Raw genomic sequence first — 17986 nt, 5'->3', positions numbered from 1 at the left:
CCTTCCCCTCTGTGGTACTCCTAGGGTATTTGCCCATCTTGTAGCTAGCTGGGGGAATCTATTATGGTGTATTTGTTTGTATATATGTATATACATGTTTATTTTTATTTGCTCTCTACTGTTTGGAATCATTTCCATTTATCCAAATTTAGCCTTCCTAGAGGGCACCTGGCATCTGGGGCAAGAAACACTGAGGAAAATGGCGTCAGCTGATGCCTTTATACCCAATTGACAGCAGCTATGACGTCGGGTGAAGTGCGACATCAGCCGAGGCCAGACCCAGACTTTGGAATCCGGCCGACTGAAGGGCTGCCTGAGGCAGGACAACCCATATGTTAGGACTGCAGATGCATACCTCTCGGACATCTACATTTATGGTAGGTACAAAACTGTACTTTATTGAACAGCTAAAACAGGTAGGAATTCTTGTTGAATGCCCAGATTCACCCTGCAATACTCTGTTGTTTCCTGTAAAGAAACCGGATGGGTCATGGAGGTTGGTTCAGGATTTACAAGCAGTTAATTCAGCTGTGATCCCAAGAGCACCAGTGGTCCCTGACCCCTATACATTACTTAATGATTTACTACCTCAGCACAGATATTTTTCTGTCATAGATATAAGCAATGCTTTTTTCTCCATACCATTACACAAGGAGAGTAGATTTTGGTTTGCATTCACTTTCCAAGGTAAAAGATACACATACACCAGATTGCCACAGGGTTATTGTGAGAGTCAACAATATTCGCTCAAGAAATGGCTGCGAATTTAGCTCAGTTTGTTCCCCCAGAGGCAAGCCAGGTCCTGTTGTATGTAGATGATATTTTATTGGCCTCACCCACGCAGGAGAGTTGTAAAAGGGATACGCTAGCCCTTCTTAGTTTTTTAGCTGAGCAAGGACGTAAAGTAAATAAAGAAAAGTTACAATTGTGGAAAGCACAAGTAAAGTACTTGGGTTATTTAGAAGTTGGATTCCTAATTATGCTGAAGAAGTAGGGCCATTGACCGCACTGATCTATGACACTCCCATGGCAGCTAAAAGTAATATACAGTGGACAGATAAAGCAATACAAGCATTTAATAGAATTAAGCAATTGATAGCAGGATCCTCTGTTTTGGGTTTTCCGAACTATTCTAAGCAGATTGTACAAATGGTTGATTGTAAGGGAGGATATATGACTTCGGTTCTGGTACAGGTACATGGGGATAAACAGAGACCAATAGCTTTTTATTCCTCCAGATTAGATCCTGTTGCAAGGGCATTGCTGCATTGTGTTCAAGCTGTAGTGGCAGCCGCCATGGCAGTGCAAGCCTCAGCATCATTAGTTTTGTTTCACCCATTAAAATTGTGAGTTCCACATTCAGTAACTACTATACTTTTGCAAGATAAGATAACCTTTTTATCTCCTAGTCGACATTTGTCATGTATGACAGTGCTGCTGACACCGCCACATATGACCATAGAAAGATGTACTACTCTTAACCCGGCGACACTTTTGCCGACTCCAGAAGAAGGTACTCCACACGTTTGTTTAGAGAGCATTCATGACAAAGTACTTCCACGACCAAATTTAACGGATATTCCGTTGGTAGATTCTGATCTTGTTTTGTTTGTAGACGGATCAGCAAAGGAGGACACTGTAGGAAGAACACTAGTAGGGTATGCTGTCACCACAGAAACTGAAGTTTTGGAAGCAAAAGGATTGTCAAACATTTATTCTGCACAAGCAGCTGAGTTAGTGGCTTTGACTCGAGCTTCTACCTTAGGGGAGGGTAAAAAAGTGACAATTTATACAGATAGTCAATATGCTTTCTCTACTGTACATGTTTTTGCTCAACAATGGAAGAATAGGGGAATGGTTACTGTGACAGGCAAACCAATAAATCACAGAGATTTAATTTTACAGTTGTTAGATGCAGTGCAATTACCACTTCAGATAGCGATATGTAAATGTTCCGCACATACTAACAAAAAAGATCCTGTCTCCAGGGGAAATGCTTTTGCTGATATGGCTACAAAAAAGGCAGCTCAAGAAAATGATTTGCTTTTACATGACACTGATTTAGAGCCCGGACACCTCTTAGACTTAGAGACACTAAAAGTAAACCAAACATTGACAACACAGAAAGAAAAATGTCGTTGGGTGAAATGTGGTATCACTCAACAGGATGGGTTGTATAGGGCATCAGATGGCAAAATGGTATTACCCTCAAACCTTTTTAGGTATGCTGCATTGGTTAGCCATGGACCTGCCCATGTAGGAGTACAGACAATGGTTCAAATAGTGTCTAAGGTGTTTTGGTGTAAAGGATTTTCAACTTATGCAAAGCAGTTCTGTTTATCTTGTTTATTATGTGCAAAGTATCATGCTCGGGGGGGGGGGAGTTAAAAAGTCTCAGCAGGCATTCCCTACCCCTCCATATCCATTCCACACACTCTGTATGGACTTTATTGAGTTGACACCCTCAAAGGGAAAAAAGTTTTGTCTAGTCATAATTGATGCTTTTCCTAAGTGGGTAGAAGCTTTTCCAGTAAAGCATCCTGATGCACACACAGTAGCAAAGCTTTTGACAACAGAAATAATTCCCCGATTTGGCCTTCCAAGGCGCATTTATAGTGATAATGGGTCTCATTTTGTAAGCCAGATTGTGCAGAAGTTGGGTCAAGTGTTTCAAATTGATCTCAAGTACCATTGTGCTTACCATCCGCAGTCAGCTGGACTGGTGGAGAGACACAATGGTGTCCTGAAGAGTAAACTCCGCAAACTGATGGCAGAAATGCATAGATCCTGGACTGCATGCCTTCCATTGGCACTCCTGTACATGCGAATCTCACCCTCCTACAAAGGACTTACACCATTTGAACTTTTGTTTGGGAGACCATATTACGTCCTGCAGTGGCAAGGATTGTTGCCAGCGGAACGTGAGGGGGGTGAGGATCTGGCAGATTATATGAAGAAGCTGCTAAATGTCAAGTCTCTTGCAAACAATGACTCCTTTGCAGATTCCAGAAGTGAAACCTTGTTAAGCATGGCACCCGGGGACTGGGTGTGGATCCGAATTGTGAAGAGAAAGAACTGGTCATCCCCCAGGTGGGAAGGTCCATATCAAGTACTTATCTGGACACCTACGGCTGTAAAGATCGCAGAGAGGACTTCGTGGATTCATATCACCCACTGTAAAAAACTTAAGACTTTTCCTTCTGCCATTGATGTTGGTCAGACTCCATCGGACCCCTGAACGCAAAGTCTGACTACAAAGGAAGGGATGGCCATGTTCAACTGGTACTTGAACTGTTACGTGATGATGATTTTGGTGGCGAAAGTAAATATGTCCATACGAGAAGGAACAGTTGTGAGAGAAAAAGGAATGGTGGTGCTGCAAGCGCAAACAGGTGTTACTACTGTGTTCAAGGTAAAACTTTGTGAAGGAATTTTGGACTGTTCTAAATGGAACAATAATGATTTCTTGACTTGTGCAAAATATTTGTGCAATAGAGACTGTGCGTCCTGGTCAAATGTTTGGTGGTCAACAGATGTGACTGGATGGGAAACAAGTGGTGCAGTGATACCAGAGAAAGATAAAAGCAGGCAACAAAGAATAAACATTGCGCATTTCCAAGGTACCGAAGTAATTACTATAAACATTGTGTCACCACAATAAAGTGATTCAGGAGTTTATGGAATCGGAGTGTCTCTTCCAATTGGGACTGATCCTTTGGGGACTCTCCAACTTAAAGTACAAAGCCTTAAAAATGCTACAAGTAAAGCAGATTTTGCCTTCACAGAAGAAGAACAATTGTTACTCGAGACGGGATTCGTACACCATAATGAATGGTTATCTTGGGTTAGATATAGTACCCGAGAGGCACATCGTGAGAACTGTGTTTCTTGTGCTGAAGGTAAACAGCAACTAGCGACAGTCCCATTGATGCAAGATGAAGGTAACCTAACGTGCCTGTTAAAGTTATTCTTCAACAAAACTGAAGATAAATGCAAAAATGAAGCTCAGCGTTTTCCAGTCATAAGCAAAGTTGAGAAACCGCCTACAGCGATTTCCTATCCAGGTTCGTATATATGCATTTCCAGAGATGGCACAGGAAAGAATTATGGCAATATGGGACAGAACTATTGCAGTGTTACTGTGAATGGCAATGAAAATCCATTTCTGGAGAACCAAACTCATAGTTTAGCAGACGTTTGGTGGTTATGTGGAGACAACAAACTCAGATCAAGGCTTACGATTCCCTGGAAGGGAACTTGTGCACTCGTAAAGTTAATTCTGCCATTCTACATTTTCCCAGTTCCAGCAAGCAATTTTGTAAAAGAAGCTGAAATAAAGCCGAGGTGGTTGAATAAGAGAAAAAGAGAGGCACCGAAGCAATCCTTCGATAGCAGCGTCTACATCGATAGCATTGGCATACCAAGAGGCGTGCCTGATGAATACAAAGCAATAAACCAAATAGCGGCTGGTTTTGCATCCATCTTTGTCTGGATTCAACCCAATAAGAATGTGGACTGGATCAACTACATTTACTATAACCAGCAGCGTTTTGTGAACTATACCAAAGATGCATTAAAAGGTATTGCTGAACAACTGGAGGCCACTTCGTAGGTGGCATGGCAGAATCAAATTGCATTGGTTATGCTCCTGGCCAAAGAAGGAGGAGTTTGCAAGATGTTTGGGACTTTCTGTTGTACATATATTCCGAACAACACTGCCCCTGATGGGAGCATCACTCGAGCTTTGAAAGGTTTGGAGATGTTATCCGAAGAATTGGCAGAGAACTCTGGGGTAAAAAATCCCTTTACAGACTTTCTACAAGCGTGGTTTGGAAAATGGAGTCATCTCATCAGCAGTTTCCTGGTGTCCGTCGGAGTCGCTGTGGCTATCGTGGTGGTATGTGGTTGCTGTTGTATACCCTGTATCAGAGGTCTTCTACAAAGACTGGTTGATACTGCTGTTACAAAGACGATGTACCAGCAGTTGCAACAGACTGGTGAAAGTGAATACATTGAAATGTGACTTTTGCAAATTTTTTGTAGTTTAAAAGTTTGTCTTGCAAATGAAGTAATGTATGCAAAGAAAAACTTAGTTTTTACCATATATTGCTGAAATAAAAAGACAAATAAAAGTGTTTTGAGGGGGGAAATGTTAAGAGAAAAAGTTTTAAAACATACTGTTATTTGTCTCTTTCTCCCATCTAGCAAAATGAATATGCTATTTGCTGAAGTGTTGGTAAGAAAAGGTCATTGAACCATGTTTATTAAGGATGGGCTTTATCTGTGATAGATGTAGTTTTCTTATGAAGTTGAATAACATCTGTTTTCTATATTTCTGAATAAAGAAAGCTAATTGCAGTTACTGAGGCAGGCTGTGTGCCCTGGAAAATTCCAGCTACCACTGTTGAACCCTGTACCTTTTTGAACATTCTGTACTAACTGTGGTTTTGAGGTAAACATTCTACACTAGCTGTGGTTTTGAGGTAAAACATTTTTTTCTGAGGTAATTTGTGATCCTAGATGTTTTTCATAGCCAACTGTCAACTGTTAGAAATGTAACAAAAGCTATTTTGGCTAGTAACAGGAAAGTATAAAAGTTGATGTCAGTAAACAAGCTGATCAGATTGAGATCATCTTGGCCAACATGCTGCTGTAATCTGGTTAGCTGCAAATAAAGAAGTTTTTCATCACCTTAAGCAGATGTGACTCGCTTGATTTTTTTCTTCTGACACTTATATCATCTGAAAGTTTTCACAACTTTCAGTTGTGCTTTTAGTTCCTCATCTGATGAGCTGTACAGTTTTAAATGATCGACAAAGGGAAGATGAGAAGTCTTTACACTTTGTTGTTTTATAGGAGCCAAATTATAGCCATGGCCTAAGCTGTTAAGTAGACAGCTTAATAGGTTAAGGGTAAGACAGAATAACAGCACCGACAGAGAGGCACCCTGGAATATCCCCCTTTGAATTTTTATCCCTGGAATAATAATTTGTCCTTTATCATGATTTAATTGTAAAGTGGTCTGCCACTGTTTCATGCCACTGTAATGTAGTCTATCAGTGTAGGGTGTACATTTTTAAGTACTCTCTTATCCATGAATGTGGGATACTGTCAAATCCTTTTTTGTAGTGAGTCCATGCCATACTTAGATTCTTCCCCTCTTTAGAGTACTCCACTATGACTTTATTTAACAACAAATGATCCTTTGTTCCATATGACGTTCTTTTATTGCCCTTTTGTTCTACTGCCATAATTGAGTTTTCTTCTAAATGACTATAAACTCATCAATTCCAGTGTATAGTTTAGACATCGTCGGAAGGCAAATTATTGGTCTGTATGTTTTAGGGTAGTTTGCAGGTTCACTCTTATGAAGTAGCATTGTTTTTCCTGTTGTTATCCAGGTTGGTGTCTGTTCAGGGGGCGCACATAAATAGTTCTTACTCATAGCTAAATCTTCGTGCAAAGATGTTAATACTTTTAACTAGAAGTTAGGTACTGCATCTGGGCCTGGGGTTTTCCAGTTGGAGGCTTTTCTTAATTGTGTGTGTATCCAAAATGTGTTCTGCATCCAAAAATGTCTGATTCTCCAGGAAAACATATTTTGAAGACAGCTGAGGTTCAACAGCTTGAATCTCACACCTGCTTCTTGACATTCCCTGATAGTTGGGATACATTTGCTACTCTTCTACGTGGTGTACAGTGAATAATCATTTCCACAAACACTCTGCTGTCTCCAATTTTTAATCCTTTTCCTTTCTTCCATAATTTTGTCAGACTCAACTCTTTATGCTAGTATGGTTACATTTATCTAATAATGTTCTTGGCTGTTTTCTTATGGTCTGGTTTGGAGCATGCACTCAGTGTGCCCTTTCACGTGACACATTCTGGTGTGGAATACCAGTCCAGTTGCATGTTTGTGCTTTCATAAAATTAAGACAAGTCTGTTCCTTCCAGTTCCTCTGGTACATCAGAAAATCTCATGTTTTCTCTGCATGCTCTGTGTACTAACTCTTAACATTTTTTGAAATTTCTCTTGTTGAGAGGTCTCCTACTCAGCCAGCCTTACCTTCATTTCATCCTCTGTTTTTTGCAGTTTTATCACTTCATATGAATAGCTAGTTAAAGCTTCTATTTTCCCAGCCTTTTGTTATTTAAGATGATATACTCCCTCAGTGTTTCCTATACTATAATCACCTACAAATGCATTATTTAAGATGATATACTCCCTAAGTGTTTCCTATACTATAATCACCTACAATAGCATTTGATTTATTTTTTCCTTTGAATTACGGGAACCCATAATCTGAAGTAGGGAGTTCATTTGTCAGCAACCTGTGGGTCTTGGATCCGATATCGGATCCGAGCCGGCAACTTGTTTCTCCTCCCCTCACCCATAATCTCCTGCTAACCCTCCATGACCTCAGATCTAGTTTGCCGTGCTTGTGGATAGCTGGACTTCTGTGAGCTCGTCTAGTACTTGGCAGTTAAGTTTATATTTTTCTGTCAACTTTCTTATTTTTTCACAAAAATATTAAGTGTGTAAGTGTTAGGTTCCCTTTAGAGTAAAAATAATTTCTTTTAAGTAGTTTTCTCTCCCTTCGCTGGTCGTTAGAGTGTGTGTGTTGTGTATTGTGTTTTGAGGCTTGTGTGTGTTTACTTTTCTTTAAGTATGGCTGAGGCCCCAAAAGTCATTTTTTCTAAATGTACCGAGTGTGGCCATAAGCTCACCCCGGCTGATGGCCACACTCGGTGCGTTCGGTGCCTTGGGGTTGAACACCTCACCTCAGGCTGTACCATTTGTGCAGCGTTCAACCCCAGGGCACTGAAAGAGCGGAGGTCGAAGCTGGTCTTGGCGGGACTTTTACCCCCGGACTCGGCTCCGGCCTCCGCTGCTCCCGTGGCTCCACCACAGGCTGTGGTTGCTGCCATTCCTGCCCCCTTCTTCCATCCAGGACTCAAACTCCCGCTAACGTGTCGGAGGACAGGGAGGCCAGGAGGGAGAAACGGAGGGAGAAGCACGAGAAGCTGCGGGCCGAGACCTCCGTTTCAGCCCCGCCAGCTAAGCGGGCTTCTCCCTCCACTGCTTCTAGGTCTCCTCCTCATCGGCTCCGATCCCCTTGTTTCTCCCCAGGGCCCGAGGAGGAGGAGGCCCGATCTCCATCGAGGTCATCGAGGCGGCATTCTAGGCCTGCCTCGGTGACCTCTTCGAGATCGACCTTTAGTATGTCTGATGCAGACTTGGACCGGATGATGCGAAGGTTCATCCAGGCCCAGCTGCAGATGGGAGTGCTCTTGTCCCCCCCCCCTTCGGGGGGGGAGATCGACACCTTTTTTCCATCCTGTTGCTTCTTCTCCGACCTGCTATCTGGGTTCGGAGTGTTCGGAGCCGAGCAGCGTTGGAGCCGGGGGTGGGTCGGCGCCGACAGTACTTGGTACTTCGGATCCGACCCTGCCCTCGAGCCTGTTGGATCCGACCTCTCGGAGCCGTGGCCCGAGCTTCGGATCTGAGGGATTCAGTGTGCCTTCGGCTTCGTCCAGGTCAGAGCGCACTGGTCCTTCGGATCCGATGGTCTCGGCACCGGTTCCGATCCCTTCATCGGATCCGAGTGGGAGCCGACTTTTGGATCCAAGAGAGAGTGGTTCCCCCTCGGCTTTCGATGTTGTGGAGAGGGCTCTGTTGAGAGCATCCGGACCCCCGGTCCTCATCTCGGCTCCTCCCTGCACTCCCTCTCTGTTGGGCCAGGCTTCCATCACCCGGCCAAAGGGACAGCCTGCTTCAATGTCCCAGATGGTTCCATTGGAACAGGATGTTGCTGGCGAGGCCTCCTCGGACAGCCCCCCCGAGAAAGTGCCCCGCAAGCATAAGTGCAAGAGGAGGCACGTGGACTCCCCTGAGTCCTTAACTGAGGACATGGGCTTGGAGGAAGGGGAAGGCTCCCCAAGATCACCCCCTGAGGATGCCTCCTTTGGAGACATCATGGAGATGCTGAGGATCAGAGGTGGGTGGTCTGCCCCCAAGTCTTCCTCCAACGAGTCCGTGTTTCTGGAGGCATTCAAAGCAGGCCTGTCTACCTCTTTGTGTCCCCTCCGGCCGACCCCTTGGTGGACCTCATTACCACCAGGGCATGGAAGGATCCGGACACCGTGGAACCAATACCAAAATGCCCGGACAGAATACTTAGCCCCCCCTCAGACCGATCGCACTGGAGTAAGGGCCCCCCCATAGATGCCATGTTGACGGCGGCAGCCACGAAGAGGGAACTGGCTCAGGAGAGCCCCTCAGTCCATCCACCGAGCAAGGAGTCCCGCTCGAGGGACCGCTTAGGGAAGCAAGTTTTTAGTTCAGCGACCTTCTCGGTAAGGTCTCTGAACTATATGGCACATGTCATCAGGATGCAGTGGGATCTTATCAAAGAATATGCTGCCTCCCCTACTGAGTCCATGTCGGCGGATGACAAGCAATTGTACTCCACCTGAATGGCCACTCTGAGATCAATTTCAAATACCTCAATGCGGCTATTGTCCCACGCCACAGAGGGAGCTGCTAGGGCTAGCAGAGCAGGCCTAGTCATGAGACGTCAGGCCTGGCTCCGTCATTGTGACTTTGCGGAGCCTTTTAAAGCGTCTTTTGTGAACGCCCCTTTTGATGGTTCTGCCCTATTTGGCAAAACGCTTCGCGAGACACTTGTCCAGAGCGAGAAAGACGGGAAGACATTGTCTGCCATCGGAGTCCACTTCTCTGCTCCCCAGCCGTCCTTTTCGAAGAACCAAAAGGGTCAGAAGAAGATGTGGTTCTGGAAATCGCAACATTCCCAACCCGCTCTGGACAACCAGTCCTTCCGTGGCAGAGGAGGACAGGGAGGACGCCGCCCCAGGGGCAGAGGGGCTCCGAGAAACTTTGGGTCCAGAGAACCTTTCTCTGAACGGCCGACGCAGCAGCCCTGAAGGGTTGCCCGGCTGCTCCACTCTGGAGGCAGTCGGGAGGCGCTTCTCGGAGCACCTAGTGGCATGGGAGTCCATCACAACAGACCGCTGGGCGCTTCTCATTATATCCAGAGGGTACAAAATACCATTACTCCATGTCCCCAAATTCAAGAACCTCCTCGATGTACCACCCGATCAGAGGGAGGCCGCAGCCACAGAAATTCAGCAGCTGCTAAGAAAAAGAGCCATCCAGCCCATCCCCCAAAACCAGCTCGGATAAGGGTTCTACTCCAGGTTCTTTTTGGTGCCAAAAAAGACGGGGGACTTGAGACCGATTCTAGACCTTTCCCACTTGAACCTGTCAGTAACCAAGGAAAAATTCCGAATGGTCACTCTTCAATCTATTCTCCCCCTTCTAAGGGAGAACAATTGGATGTCCTCTATAGACCTCAAGGATGCATACTACCACATTCTAATGGACAGACGATCCAGGAGGTTCCTCCGCTTCCGGCTGGGAGCCAGTCACTACCAGTTCAGGGTCCTTCCCTTTGGCCTCACCACAGCCCCCAGGGTGTTCACCAAGGTATTAGCAGTGATTACGGCCCACCTGAGACTCCAGGGAATACAGGTCTTTCCGTACCTGGACGACTGGCTCCTGACCTCCCCAACAAGGCATCTACTTTGCTCAGCCAGAGATTTCTTTCTCCGCCTAGCCCCACAGTTAGGCATCACCATCAACGCCGACAAATCCCTTCTGGCCCCGACACAAGTCATAGAATTCATAGGAGCCAGAATAGACACCAGAGAGCTACGAGCCTTTCTAACGTCCGAGAGAATCCGGAATTTGCAACTCCATGTGCGGGCTATCCTCCAATCAGAGACTTCACCAGCGGAATTGGTCCTGAGGGCACTAGGCTCCATGGCAGCAGCGATTATGCTCCTTCCATGCGCCCGTCTGAACATGCGGGTACTGCAATGGACACTTCTAGTGCAATGGTCCTTTCTATCCCTTCCTCTTCACCACCCCATTGCTATCAGCAAGGTTTGCAGGAGGGCTCTATTATGGTGGCTCCAAGCTTCGGACCTCCATACGGGCTGTCCCTTCTGCACCTCTCCCCCTCTCGCCTCGGTGACCACGGATGCCTCCCGCCTCGGGTGGGGGTGGGGGGCATTATTCAGGCAGGACGGTCCAAGGCATGTGGAACGACACAGAGACCTCCCTGCATATCAACGTTCTGGAGATGAGAGTGGTGCTGTTCGCGTTGCAAGCACTTCAGGATCTCCTCCCCATAGGAACGATTGCAATTCAGTTGGACAACATGTCGGTTGTCTGGTACATCAACAAACAGGGGGGAACCAAATCTTACCCTCTATGCCGCAAAGCCATGAGAGTGTGGGAATGGGCGATCTCCACCAACCGCTTTCTGATTGCAACGGACCAACATCCTAGCGGACAAACTCATTCGCACCCTTCTTACCCCGTACGAGTGGTCTCTCAATCCACTAGTAGCGAAGCAGATATTCGCAATATGGAGGCAACTCTGCTGCGATCTTTTTGCATCTCCCTCAAACACCAAATGCGGCAATTTCTTCGCTCTGATTCCCCCTCCAGGGGAAACTCCAAGAGACGTTCTGGTGCATGCTTGGCCACCTGGTCTACTTTATGCCTATCCTCCTCTACCCCTGATGCTGCAACTCTTACAGAAAGCCTCGCGGTTGGGGAGCAGGATGATCCTCATTGCCCCATTCTGGCCTCGGCAAATTTGGTCCCCTTACCTGTGGTCTCAGCTAGTGAATCCTCCTTGGATTCTGGATCCCAGTCCGGATCTAATCTCCCATCCGTCGAACTTACCGACCCCAAACCTGGGCAATCTGAAACTGACAGCTTGGTTGCTCCAGTTCCACTCCTAGTTAGGACTCCCGGTATCTCTTCACCAGTCAAAGCCATCCTTGTGGCAGCGCATAAGCCCTCCACCAGGAAAGTGTACCACAGTAAATGGAAATGTTTCTCCATCTGGGTGGAGCATCATGATCTAGATCCCTTTACGGCTCCTCTTCCGTCCATATTAGACTTCCTAACCGAACTTTTTCAGGAAGGCGCTAGTTGTTCAACTGTCAAAGTGCAATTGGCAGCCATCTCACATTACCATGTGGGACATGATACAGGGCCTTTGATGTCGGCCAAGTTGTGTAAAACCTTTCTCAAGGGCACCTTCTTGCTTAGACCCCCTGTAAAAGAAGCCGTACCTCCGTGGGATCTTTCACTAGTTCTTCAAGCCTTGACTGCTCCACCTTTTGAACCCGCTGCTTCAGTAGATCTCAAATTCTTGTCCTGGAAAACAGCATTCCTTGTAGCCATCACTTCAGCAAAAAGAGTTTTGGAGCTTCAAGCTCTTTCTGTGAAGCCTCCTTATTTGATCTTTCACCCAGACAGAGTGTACCTCAGGATCAATTCCTCTTTTCTTCCCAAGATAGCATCAGAAACCAACATAAATCAATCCATAAACTTACCGGTTTTCTTCCCTAAATATCAGAATAAAGGAGAGTACAAGCTGCACTCATTAGATGTTCATAGGCAGCTTCGCTTTTATACTCATAGAACAGCTGGTCATAGACAATCCGACCAGCTGTTCGTTTCCTTTGCCAAATTTAATTTGGGGAAAGCAATATCAAAAGTATCTCTATCATGCTGGATTTCTCAATGTATCCTATTGGTGTACCAAGCCTCTGGGAGACCCGCACCGGAAGGAGTTCGCGCACATTCCACTCGTTTCATCTCTACTTCTGCGGCCTTCAAGTCTAGAGTTCCATTGGATGATATTTGTTTGGCAGCCACTTGGGCTTCATCTCATACCTTTATTAACCACTACAAACTGGACGTGATTTCTAGAGGGAGAGCATCCTTTGGCTCTGCGGTGCTTCGCAATATCCTTCCATGATGGCCACTCAAGGTTCAGGTAGCTGGGGACTCTGTCCCACAGGTTGCTGACAAATGAACTCCCTACTTCAGATTAAGAAGTTATGTACTCACCATAACGTTCCATCTGAGTAGGTAGCTTCATTTGTCTGCAACCATCCGCCCCTCCTTCCCCCTGGCCTTCTTCGGATCTATTTTAGTTGGATACCCGTTTTCGGGTTTATATTGAGGGGCAAACTCGATCTGAGGTCATGGAGGGATAGCAGGGGATTATGGGTGAGGGGAGGAGCTAGGAGCTCGGATCCATTAGCTTGAAACAAGTTGCCGGCTCGGATCCGATATCGGATCCAAAACCCACAGGTTGCAGATAAATGAAGCTACCTACTCAGATGGAACGTTATGGTGAGTACATAACTTCTTATTTTCTGCCAGAGCTGAAGCTTGAACTGCTTTTTACTGAAAAGGTGAGGATTCTTCCCAGTCAATGTTTTTTTTTTTTCCCATCTTTTTCTGGTTGATTTTCTTTCAGGTTTTTTTCTTAGCTGGCATCCAGGCAGTGTACTTACTAGCCAGTAACTGAATGTTACTCAAACTGACAATGTAATTCACTGTTATTCCTCAGTTTCTTTTTTCACACTTAGAGAGCTGAATTTAAGCTCTTGATCTGTGTGCACCCATCTTGGAAGTCTTATGGAAACAGGCTACTTGAGACATTTGTCCATAAAGAAATAGAGATTAATGCACAGTAGCATGATATATAGGTTTATTTGAAAAAATTGCAGCAGTTGTAGTAGTCAGGTTTGTTTTTGGAGTAGTCATAAAATACTGTGAGTTTTTTTTTTCTTTTCTTTTTTTTTTCCAAAGTTTGTTTTATGCAGGAAGGCTACTACTTAGTTGGCTGGATTTTACTAAGGAGGTACTGAGAACAGTGGTAGTACAGGAAGGAGAGAAGTTGGTAAGGACAAGATCAAGAAGATCCTCATCTGCCTTTGATCAGCGTAATAATTATCATTAAGGGAAAAAAGCATCTGTGATGCAGAAGAGATAGACCTCTACTAGTACTGTTTACAATATCCACACAAAGAAGTGGCTTAATTTTCCTTTCTCTTTCCTTAGGTATCCCTCCTCATAAGTACCATTACATTGATGATCTTGTAGTAATTGTGCCGCAAAATGTATGGGAGTATCTCTACAGCAGGTAAGTGTTTAGCTGATGGTCCCGTGAGTAGAAAATAGAAATTTTTGTTCCTTATTCTTACTTTCTTTTGAGATAGGGTGTTCTAATTTGGCAGCAGACATGCACATTAGTGGAAATCTATTCTGAACATATTCTTTTGTCTGAAAATCTCAAGTTTTATCTTTAAAAATGCGTTAAAATATATTATCTAACATGAATGTTAGCTGTGATGAAGAATGGAAACTTGAACTGTTGGCATCATTCTTCAGTCCACGGGTGTTATCAGAACTTCAGTAATGTAGAATGGCCGTTTAATGATGCAATACCATATATACTGTTGTTTAATAGGTATAATTCTGAAGCACGGAGGAGTCAACATTTTACAAAATAAATTTCATCAGAGAGACATAAATGAAGTTAACACAAGTCAGAGACGAATGTATGATCATCATTTGATCACTGCAGCAGCTTAAGCTATATGGGTTATATCTTGCCTAGGTTGTAACAGCTGGCCACCTTTCAAAGCCTAAGGGAACTTTGCACAAATCTAGACCATTGAAAGCTCAAATAGAGCAACCAGAAAGCCAGTTGTCTGTGCTTCAAGCCATTCAGAACTTTCCTGCCATAGTAGAGCACGTTTGTGGGTTTTCAAGAATTGTTGGACAGGTAGCATTTCTCCATTGCTAGACATATAAGTTCCTTAGGGGGAACCTTCCAGTTATGAGTTTTATGACTCAGGTACTACTTTTTTTACAAGAACTGTCTATTTTTGCCTAGGTTTTACTGTTTTTGAGGACTGTCTGGAGACATTTCTGTCAGCTGAAGCAGTGCGGTTTATTTGACTCTCTATATTGTGAACTTCATTTTTCATTAAGTTTACTTTATAAAGTGCTTTTAGGGGCTTTGGCAAATATTTTGTGCGTGTTGCTGTGTAATCATTGTGGGGACACTGATTTTTTCATACTTCCTTGTTTACTGACTTAGTGATACTGCTGACCCATGTTTCTGGTTTCTTTCTTGGTTTAACCAAGGAACAGCTTACTTGTTCCTCTGTTCTTTTTCTTCCAATCGCAAGATGAAAAAAATTACTAGAAGTCCTTTGCCAGTTAAATACTTTGTTTTCTTTTCTCACCTTCAGATAGGTGAATGTGCGGTGGCCATTTTTGATTTCTCAGGCGACTCATCTTTTTCACTCGTTTCTGCTGGTGTAGTCCCTTTAGCCTCCATAGACTTAAGAGCTATACTTCTCTGTGTCTGTTGAAGTGTCCTCAGCAAGGATGGGAGAACCACTCTTGTTGGTCTTAGAGGAAAGTAGGAGGAATCTTTTTCTGCCTAGTAGGCTAAGATGCCTGATCCCTGGGATGATGTTCATGTCTTGTGTCAGTCTGCTTCTTTGGAATTTCTTGTTTATTTATTTTATTTTACATTTGTTGACTGGGATAGTCAAACTGGATATATGTCCATTTTCAGCGAAGGGCCAGGGAGAAAAGATCCAGTTGCACAATTAGAACATCAGACATAAGAGACAAGCATAATTATCAAAGTAGTTACTAGTAGCCCTCTAGTAGGGTCTTACAGTAGACACTGTGTGTCACATTATACAAAACTAGCAGGATTACAACAAACTGTTTTGAGCAGGAAATGCATACAATGCTATAGATACTATACAGTAACCTAAGATACACTATATGCTAGCATACACAAAAAAAAAAAAAAAAAAAAAAAAAACAAGCAGGATGCTGCAAACTATTTGAACAAGATGTGCATACAGTACTATATAAGTACGATAGTTTATTTGGAAATTAGTCCGGGTTGGTACAGGGCAAAGCCAGTGTATATTAAGATACCGTTTGAGGCCTTTTTTGAAGAGACTTAGAGAGTTTCAAGGGTAAGTGTGGAAGGAGGCGAGTTCCAGGTTTTGCCAATGAAGTTGGCAAACAGAGAGTCACCAGCTGAGTTAGTAGCTTTATAGGTTTGGTCTAATAGTTTATTGGATTGGATGAGCGTAGTAGCATTGAGTTACTGTATGATTTTATAATATTTTTAAGTGTGGGAGTGTTTTCAGGTTGGTTGAGAATGTTGTGAGTTACTATGAGTTGATTAAATAGTAGTAAGCTGGGTAGTTCTAGCCACCCAAGAAGATGTGATGTGTCCTATATGTTGAGCCGGTGACAAATCTGGCAATATGGTTGTAAACAGTGAGAGAGCTTGTTGAGTTCAGTTTTGTTCAGATTGGAGAGTACAGGGGAAGCATGTAGAAGGGTAAAGAGTAGGTGAGAGTGGGTGATTGTGGTCCTAGCTATTTGGGTAAGAAAAGGTTTGCTTCTGTATAATGAGCCAAGCTTCTTATTAATGTTTTTTATGGTTTTGTTGACATGCAGATCAAATTTGAGATTATTATCCACTGTTACCCCTAAAAGCTTTGTATGGTTGTCAGGAGAAGTAGAGGTACTGTTGTTGGATGTTATAGAGAAGGAAAAAGGGGTGGATCTGTGAGTGAGGGTAATGAGCAGTTTAGTTTTGTTGGGATTTAGCAGCAGTAGGTGACTAGAGAGCCAATTTTCAACTGTATTAAAAGTGTTCTGAGTTAAAGTTTGCAGCTCTGAAGGGGAGGAGGCTGAGCAGATCAGGGTGGAATTGTCAGCATATTGGATGCAGGTTGCTTCAGGGATGGCAGAGTGAAGGTTGTTGATGAAGATAGAAAAGAGTAAAGGACCTAAACTTGAGCCCTGAGGGGACACCAAGGATGAGAGATAGCCGGGTGGACTGTTTGCCCTGCCATAGGATAGGATTGGAACCACTGAATGGCATGGTTATCCAAGAAAACGGATTTTAGGGAGCGGATGAGTAATTTGTGGTTGATCATGTCAAAGGCCTTTGACAGGCCTAAAAAGAGCACTGAAGATAGGTTATTGTTATTCCTGTTTTGGTTTATGGCATTGGTAAGGAAAGGAGGGTGGATGTGGTGCTGTGATATGGCCTAAAGCCATGTTGAGAGTTGGCCAGGAGACTATTCTGAATGAGATAGTCCATAAGTTGCATATGGACACACTTCTCTATTATTTTGGTGTGTGGTGAAAGAATGGCAATGGGTCTATAGTTGGACATTTCCGTTGAACTACCACCTTTGTGGAGTGGGATCACATGGGATATTTTCCAGATTGAGGGGATAGTGCCATCTATTAAGGTTTTATTGATTAGGATAGAAATGGGGTATGCTGTGGCGTCTGCGACTTTTTGTAGGTACTCTGCAGGAAGGTCGTCAGCAGAAAGGGTGGTTGGTTTTAATTTTTTGATTAGGGATCAGGTAAAAGTGATGGAGACAGGTTGGAAGTGAAAGGGAGGATGAGAGGTGGGTGTGTTAATGGTTGAGTTAGAGTGAGTAGGAGTAAGTCGGTTAGCTAGGGACTGATTTGTTTCAGTGAAGAAGTTATTAAAGGCACTAGCAATATTTTGTGGGTATTTATGGGTGGAGTTTGATGGGATTGGAGCAGTAGTTTGTCCTGGGTGAAGAAGTCAGTTTATACCTGCCCAGAACTTTTGTGGATTATTTTGATGCTTATGTTGGAGGTTCTGGTAGTAGCTTTTTTTGTGTAACAAAATGGATTTTTTTGTTTCATTCCTAAGCTGGCGATACCTTAATTGGTCTAGAGGGGCTTTAGTTGTATGCCAGTTGGACCAGGCTTTATTCCAGAGTTTGATTTTTAACTTGGTTTCCTTTGAAAGCCATGGTGCAGTATTTGATTTAGTTTTTATAGTACATGCAGGAGCATGAGAGTCAAGGATGGTCAGGAATTTAGCATTAAAGCAAGTCACTGTCTAATCTAGTGATAGATTTTTTAGGATTGACCAGTTGACTGACTTAAGTTCGTTTTGGAAATTAATAGGCTTGAAGTTTGTATTAGTTCTGATTGTTTTGTAAGTTATCTGGTGGGGGGGGGGGGTCTCTGCCTTATGCTTAATAATAT

At 44.0% G+C, this 17986-nt stretch overlaps 1 protein-coding gene across 5 annotated transcripts in view; it reads left to right on the top strand.

Annotated features, from left to right (window-relative positions):
* Nucleotides 1–17986, top strand: part of USP20 (ubiquitin specific peptidase 20) — a 5014215-nt gene that overhangs the window by 3800477 nt on the left and 1195752 nt on the right. For all 5 annotated transcript variants that reach the window (XM_044058629.1, XM_044058630.1, XM_044058628.1 and 2 more), the window contains one exon: nt 13958–14039. In XM_044058629.1, the coding sequence (XP_043914564.1) occupies nt 13958–14039 (82 nt within the window). The remainder of the gene's footprint in view (nt 1–13957; nt 14040–17986) is intronic.

The sequence above is a fragment of the Protopterus annectens genome, chromosome 16.part0 (genome assembly GCF_019279795.1).
Source record: "Protopterus annectens isolate FY-2018-M chromosome 16.part0, PAN1.0, whole genome shotgun sequence".
NCBI lineage: Eukaryota > Metazoa > Chordata > Ceratodontiformes > Protopteridae > Protopterus > Protopterus annectens.
The sequence above is the reverse complement of the archived record's forward strand: the minus strand, read 5'-3'. Positions and strand labels throughout refer to the sequence as shown.